We start from the raw sequence: 8,123 nt of genomic DNA, 5'->3' as shown, positions 1-8,123 counted from the left end.
CACACACAAACTCTTGCTCTCATTCAAACCTTTTCTGTTACTTGTGTTTACTACATTGTCTAGCCGGCTGAAAGCCAAGGCTAGACTATTGGATTCTGCATACTTTCAACTTCCTGTTTGCTATTTCCTAACTAGTATGTATCCATTCCTATTATCATTCAATATGCTATGGAGTTTAACCTATGTGCTTTCCTATTTATTGCTCTCAATCAAAATGACCACTTCTGTGTAGTTCACTCCTGTCTTTCTTGTTTATTGCTCAAAATTAGCATGATTACTACTGTGTATGTCTTTCCTATTCATTGCTTTAAATTAGCAAGACTACTTCTATTGCTATGTCCTATTCAGTATGTTGTGGAATCTGACTATTATAAGATGTCAACCCGTCTTTGCCTGTGTTATGTTTCTGATAACTAGCATGCCCTTAACTCTCATGAATTGTCTTGTTCAATATGTCAATATGGATTACACACTTTAGCATGTTCTTATTTGATACATGATGCTTATCTACTTGTTTTCTCAACTAGCATACTTGCCCTGTTTTATGTGTTCCTGACTTCTATGTTCCCAACCCCTGCTACCTTTCTTTGCGTAGTTGTCTGTTTATTATTCTGTTCCCAGCATACTATCTGACCACCTAGTGATGATTAATGAACTAAGTCAAATCTAGGCAATGTGAAACTTTGCTTGAAGTGGTTGTGATCCTGTTTCTGTCTACTGTTTGATTGCTAGAATCTTTGTTTGAATTTTAAGTGTTGAAATGACTCTGTTTGTTCTTATTTACTCCTAAAATCCAAACCTTTTTCTTAAACTATCTCCTATTTTCATGTACTATTTTCAACTCCTACTCTTAGAATATCTAGGGTCCTGCCCCTCCAGTGTGAGCATTGCCTAGGAGTCCATGAGACTCATCCGAACTCTGACACACTGGGACTAGCTTTTCCAAACTTGTTCACAAAACTGTTTCTTTAAAAGGGTTTCTGGTGTGAGCATTGCCCGGGGTCCCTGAGGCCCTTGGGAACTTTGACGCACCAGGAGGCCATTTGGTGTACTATGAGATACTGGCATATTTCAGACTTGGTTGAAGGCCTGGTTTCCAGGTTTACTTTTGGGCCTATCCAGGCTCCCTATAGTATAGCAATTTTATTCTGTAATTAATTTATATCTGGTCTGTAATAATAATTCCTGTAAAAACAGATATTGGGGTTATTAGTAAAATCGGAAAGGGATTTTTATATATAAATTTGTGGGGGATCGGGTAGAAACCATGTCTATAGGACTATTGTGATGATATTTATTTGCATTAGAAACCATGTTCTTAGGGTTTATCTCATTATGTTAAATTATCATCCTAGAAATCCTATTTCTAGGCCGTTTACCCATTCTGCAATAATCATGTTTTCAAAACCTCTATGTGTGCGTTAGAAATCATGTTTTTGAAATATTTTGTTGCACTCACTTGGCAATTAATTGACACTTTTATTCGCCTAGATATCATGCCTATAGGAAAATATATATAAAATCAGTTTCATCGCTTAACCGTTGCCTATAAGGAGTTAGTATAAAAACAGTTCCAACACTTAGATATCATGCTCATAGAGATAAACATGTAAAATCAGTTATGTAATGCTTGTGATCATTTTCAGCACGTAGACAACATGCCTATAGGGTCTAAACGGATAAAATCTGCCTGTTTAAACTAGTCACTGGTTTATAATACGTTTAGATATCATATCTATAGGATCCTGCCGGTTATCGGCTAGGCAAGCCTGTAGGATAATTAACCCCCTGAAGTTGCCAAAATTATGTTTGTTTGACTGCTTATAAATTGCCCAGGTTCAGGAAGTAGTAAAATCAGTAGGCCAACTGATTAGGTATTTACTGCCTCGCCTTAATGAAACGGCTGAATATTTTTTTATCATCTAGATATCCTGCTATAGGATTTTAAATTGTTTAAAACAGTTTGTTTGAGGCGTGCAATTGTTTGCTTACTTGCGGAGGTAAATTAAATGCGAGCCCCTATAACTGCTCCTTATGTGATAGTCCTACCTGTTTTGTTTGACGCCTAGTTTTCTCCTTTTAAGCACCATAGGTAAGCCTAGAACCACCTTAACTAGAGGTCCTAAGCACCTCCAGGGCCCTAGGCAAGGGACGGGTAATGCACGCATATGGTACGTATTCAATGCTATTAGAACGTGTAGTTAATAATTAAGGGGAGGGTAATTGGGTAGTAAAGGATATGATGAATTGTGCGCTAATGCTATGTGTAGCACCCCGATTTGGGGACGATTACCAAGTATTGCACAGAAGTGATCCTATAGGCTAAAAAAACTAGGACCCCTTTACTCCCTATTTTTTAAAGTAATGTCTGTTTGTTTATCTGCTTATAAGACTAATTCGCTTAAATTGAGTTTGGCCGGGACCCACCGTTGTGGATTTCGAGGGGTGCCTAACACCTTCCCTTCAAGGTAATTTCGATCCCTTACCCAAATCTCTGGTTATGTAAACTAGTTTACGAGTTATTTGTTCTAGGTTCCCTAACGCACCTTAATACGTTAGGTGATGACTCTTCAAATCTCATACCCAATTCCCAAAAGGAAAGGAGTTGTCCCAAAGTGTCGAAACCCGGACTCCGCGAGGAAAAAGGGGGCGCGACATACGGTCACATAAAGGCTACGGCCAAAATAATGCGATTCAGAGACGTCCGATTTCCGCTATAAATTAAAGGACTTCAAACACTTTGTAAAAACCGGTTAAATCAGGCTACCCTCGGCAAAAGCAAAATATAAAGGGCTTTGATAAATTCAACCCTCGAAAAATCCAAGGGCTTCGATAACATCGGCCTTCGAAATACCTCAAGAGGTATTCGATTATGTTTATACAAACAAATTACTGATAAGGTTCCGATATGTCAAACCTTCGAAAAAAACCTACGGGTGCTAAAAACACATGCTAATGCATAATTAAATTTTCACTAAGTCTTTTAAGCCGAAATGAGGGAAAAATTACATAGCCATTCTAAGAGGCTAAATCGGCCCAACGTAAAGAGCCTAAGAGCCATATATAAGAGCCCAAGGGCCAACTTAAAGAGCCTAAGGACCGATATATAGAGCCTAAGGGCCAACTTCGAAATGCTTAAGGGCCAAAAATGTATTATATGAGACTCTGCTCTCACTCAACCCGGACTAAAGAGTCACGGTATCCCGAGCTTTAGTCGGATCGATTTAAACTTAGCTCAATGATTACTATTTCTATCAACAAAGACTTAAGGGTTTACTATATCCCAAGCCCAAGCCCATTTCAGGGCCAATCGTTCAAGTTATGCAAAAGAGGCATTCCTTAAATCAAAACAATATGAAATCTAGTACAAGTCGGAAATGAGAGGAAGAGTTCCTATTATATTTCCAAAAGACGATTACAGGGGATGTTTTCACAAGGGATACCTACACAAAAATAAAACAAGGATCCTTTTATACTTCCAAGAAATGTTTACAAAGTAAAGCTACGGCACCCACGAAGGATACTTACACAGGAACAAAGAAGCAAAAAACAAAAGCCAAAAAACTCACTTCTAAAAGTGATTTGAACCATGGAAATAGGTGATTAGAGGAAGAGGTAGAGAAGGGAAAGGACTAAAAGTAGATGAGGAAGGAATAAGTGTAGTTTTTGTTCAGCCAAGTAACCTCTAATTTATAGAAAGCCGACGACGGGACCGACGGTGCAAGTGGCCGACAAAGGCTGAAACGTATTTGACGTTTTGGAGAAGCACACTAACATGACATTTTCGATCACTTCAAGCGCCTATATCACGGGCATGACGTCATCACGAGTGATTCGGGAAAATCGAGGTTCAAATCGTTTCTTATCATCTTATTCTAAGAAATGCGGGGACTATCTGTATACGGTAAAAATCGGAGAGCTCGATTTCTAAGACTGGATTACACTCCGAGTCCGAGTTTTGGAAGCTCGAAGTAAGAATCAAGCTAGCCCCAGATGAGTGCACCTCGAGAAGCAAATCGGGGACCCGTCATGATCTGCCTCGAGGGCAGTACAATTTCGAGGGCACTCAAGAAAGAGCGGGAATTTCTCAAGGACATGTGGGTCAGGGCATAAATTATAGGATAAGATTTGTACGAAATAGTACAAGTCCGTACTAGGTTGTTATACAGCTGTACCATAGAATTCTTTATCATAATTGGAAATGTACCATATTAGAGTTTTCCCCTCCTATATAAAGGGGACCCCAATCATTTGTAAGGATGATCTCATTCACTGCAATAGAACATTTTACTCTGCCTTTCTTGTTTACCGTGCTTAACAATTGTTTTTCAGCTTTATTGTCTTTACTTTATTCTTCATACTTTATTGCTCTTAGCTCACCTCGAGGCCCGCAAGATAATCAAGCTCGAGGTCCTTATTGCTCTAACAATACTGGTTTGGTTCATCAATTCTTCTTACTTAAACCTAATATTACTTGTATATCCACTAGTATTAGAATATATCACATATCTTTAAAACATAAATTATCTTTAGTTGTTACTCACATTTTTCGAGGTAAACATTTATACAAGAAATCATGTTGATAACTACATTGATTACATAACAGGCAATCTACGTAGATGGAAGAAAATCTTCAGTAAAGAAAATCAAACATGATCATTGACAAATATAATAGCATTTGCATCTCACGTTCAACACGACCAATTCATTAATTTTCTTCCAATTTTTATCAAAAAGCAGAATTATTAGTTACCATTATAATGGAAAATTATTAGAGCATGGAGCACGCCATTGAGATATCTTCTCCAAATTTGAAGCATATTTGAACCAACTCTAGATGAGAAAATCAATATACACATGATGAAGAAAAGAAAGAAAACTTATAATTGAATTTTAAAAAAATTCTAACACATAATTGGTATTCAAGAAATAGAGTTATTTTTTTCTTTCTAAAACAAAGAAAAAAAAAAGACAATCCAATGCACGAAGTATTCTGCATTCAACAAGGTTCCGGAATTGATCGTACCTCAATACTATATTGTAAGCAGCATACTGTACGACAAAGATTAGTGATTAATTTCACGACTCAAACGCGTGACCTATTATGAGTTCTTCTAAAAAGCAAAAGGTAATGTAAAATACAAGTTAATAACGGTAAAATTGAAGTGGTGAAGGAGATTGGTGATTGGGAAGAAACGTGGGAAGAAGCGCGTACGTAGGGGAAGAAATGATTTGGTATAAATAATTGCATTAAATTTAATGAGTTTACGATGAGAGGGACAATCACCATCAAGTCCATGACTAGGACAATAAAAATAATAGAGTCCATTTCACAAAAATGAGAGCTAGCTAGGAAAAAGCAAAGAGAGTACAGGACATAAAATCCACACACACACATATATATATATAGATAAATCAAATGAATCTCTTAATAAATATAAATACAATCTGATCTAGGCATCCAGCGATGCAATATAGTTATATTACTAGATTTGACAGCTTAAAAACCCCTTTTGGAGATCTTTTCTCTCTGTAGATACCATTCCATTCTACACCAAAGGAGCTTCTTCATCTCAAACCATCAACTAATTAAATCAAACCTTTGACAGCAATTTCTTGTTCAAGAGATGGGAAGTGGTTATTTTGGGGAGCCAAACCTAGGGAATGAAAAATCATATTCATCATCATCAAGAAAGAGTAAAAAGACCAATTCAGAAAAACCTAAACAGCCACAAAGAGGTCTTGGTGTTGCTCAATTGGAGAAGATTAGATTGCATACACAAATGGCTTGCACTTATAACCCTTTTGCCACCAATCTCAACCAGGTTTACCTCTACTAAATCTCGATTCTAAAAAAGTTAGGGTCAGCTATATATGAATCTTCACTATCCATGGCTCGTTTATGTTTTTCTTGATCCTGATTGGGTTGTTTAATTTCTTTCTCAACAGGAGGATATGAGACTACAAACACCATATTCATCAATTTCTTATTCATCATCCTCATCCTCATCTTATGGTTTTCCAGCCCACCAAACCATTATGGTACAGCTTCTTCCCTTAAATATTCAGTGAATTGTGATCTTACACTTTCTTTAGAATTCCAATATTATTGGAAAGCATGATACATATTTATATACATAGAAAAACACATAGGTTTTGGGTTCACATGGTCATATATCCCTACTATACGTACGCTATCTTGAATCAAATCCTTTTTGTGTGGAGATCTAGATCATTTCGACTTGGTTTTCTTCCTCTCTTTTTTTCGGAGAAAATTATATATTTTCCATGTGTTACCTTGTTGATAAAAGTCATTTTAATTCATCAAATAATGATGTTGTCTATTAATTACTAGATACACACATTATCTTTAGAATATTCTTCATATTTGAATATCATCCCTTCCCTTCCAAAGATGAAACATCAGGTGATGATACATATGTTGTACGTCGCGTCCTTTCTTTTCTTTTTTTGCTGAAAACCTTTCGGATCATTTCTTTGCACGCCAGTGCCGGCAAAATGATTTCTTGTTTTCTCCCAAATTGACGATGAAAGTGGATAAATTAACTAACATTGAGGTCTAATATATAGTTCGATGAATTGGATTCTAATTTTAAATATAAAGTTGATACATGTGCTGATATATTTTTGTGTTATTTTGGGAATATGTGTGCCCTTACAAGATTTTCTCCCTCATTTGTTTTTCTGGGCTAATTTGTTTTTACGAGATTCCTTTTCACACTCATTGTAAATAACGAGGTGTATCAAATCTTGCTGTGATTTCAGATGGGATTGGGTGACATTGAAAGAGCTAATATTAGATATGGAGATTCCCAGCCACCTTCTACTGCTAGGTATTTTATGTGAATTTGCTGTTCGGATAATTTTTGCCAAAAGATTTGTACAAAAGAACAAAGAGTTTTCCGACACTTGTAACTTTTTCCAGCTTTGTGAATGTTTTATATATTGAAGGCTTATCATTGAAAACATGCTCAAGCATTCTTCATTAAATTTTTTTTTTTGAGAAAACTTACACAAAAATATTTTTCAAAACTCATTTTTCAAGAATTTTAGAATTACTTTCAAGAAAAAAAAAATTAATATTTCATTACGAAAGATTTCAGTGAACAACATAAATGGTTCTACCTCAAACATTTCCATAAATGTTAGTGCACTTTGGCTAATGTTTTTTCTTTTGACATTTGGCATCAATTCAGTACATGGCATCCTGGTACAGTTTATGAGACTCAGCATTATGCTCAGCCAAACATGACTAGATGTCTGCTTAACCTACAAGTAGAGGTAATTTGTTACATTCCTCAACAAACTAATAACGTCTATTGGAATTTGCAACTTCTTATATCATAATTGATTGATTCAAAATTTTGGGGCAATAAACTACAGGACTCGCTAGAGAAGAGGAGAAAGAAGGACAGAAGTGAATCAATTGGCTCAAGTAGTCAGAATTCTGAATTAAATGGCAGCCAAGAATTAGATTTGGAGCTGAGGCTTTCACTTTGATCGCATAAAGTTCTTCGTCAACCCAGTGTATCTATTCGCGATTTATTATTAGCTTATGGAGTAACTTTCAAGATTAGAGCACCATTTTGCCTTGGCCTTTGCATAGATGCACAAGTTTAAGCAATTAATGGAAATTTGTTAGTCTCTTCTGGAAAAATTGAAGGGAGTTGACTTTTCGTCACACAATGACAAAACATCCTACGCGGAAGTTTCCTCCCATAAGGTTAAGCAAGATACTTACCCAAAACAAACTAAATCAGTCCACTAACGAGCCCTTCACACGCAGTTCAAACCGTGGATGGCTCGAATCTAGCCAAAATAACTTAATTATCATAAATAAAAGCCATAAGAAATAATTCCGAATAATAAAGATTAGATCTTTAAGGAAAATAAAAAAGTCAACTCAAAAAGTTAACCCTGGGCCCGCACATCGAAACTTGACCAAACTTAAAAATTCCGAACACTTATTCCGATACGAGTCTAACCATACCAAAACCATCCAATTTCAACCTCAAATCGGCCCTCAAATCAAAATTTTATGTTTTAGAAAGTTTTTACCAAAATCCCCAGTTTCTTCAATTCAAATCCCTAATCAAACACTA

The 8,123-nt window shown here is 36.2% G+C and overlaps 1 protein-coding gene across 1 annotated transcript; it reads left to right on the top strand.

The window, feature by feature from the left end:
* Positions 5,356-7,678, top strand: LOC109234993 (protein SPEAR3-like). The gene is made up of 5 exons (XM_019401018.1): positions 5,356-5,825; positions 5,950-6,042; positions 6,787-6,854; positions 7,218-7,302; positions 7,405-7,678. Exons 1-5 carry the CDS (start codon positions 5,628-5,630, stop codon positions 7,519-7,521), a joined length of 561 nt encoding a protein of 186 aa, XP_019256563.1. The 5' UTR covers positions 5,356-5,627; the 3' UTR covers positions 7,522-7,678.

This window comes from Nicotiana attenuata, chromosome 11, assembly GCF_001879085.1.
Source record: "Nicotiana attenuata strain UT chromosome 11, NIATTr2, whole genome shotgun sequence".
NCBI lineage: Eukaryota > Viridiplantae > Streptophyta > Magnoliopsida > Solanales > Solanaceae > Nicotiana > Nicotiana attenuata.
The sequence above is the reverse complement of the archived record's forward strand: the minus strand, read 5'-3'. Positions and strand labels throughout refer to the sequence as shown.

What these genes read in the sequence shown, in the direction of transcription:
- LOC109234993 (XM_019401018.1), top strand. Translation starts at nt 5,628, where the DNA reads ATGGGAAGTGGTTATTTTGGGGAGCCAAACCTAGGGAATGAAAAATCA. An exon ending in CAGCCCACCAAACCATTATG is followed by an intron (nt 6,043 to 6,786) that starts GTACAGCTTCTT and finishes CTGTGATTTCAG; the next exon opens with ATGGGATTGGGTGACATTGA. An exon ending in CAGCCACCTTCTACTGCTAG is followed by an intron (nt 6,855 to 7,217) that starts GTATTTTATGTG and finishes GCATCAATTCAG; the next exon opens with TACATGGCATCCTGGTACAG.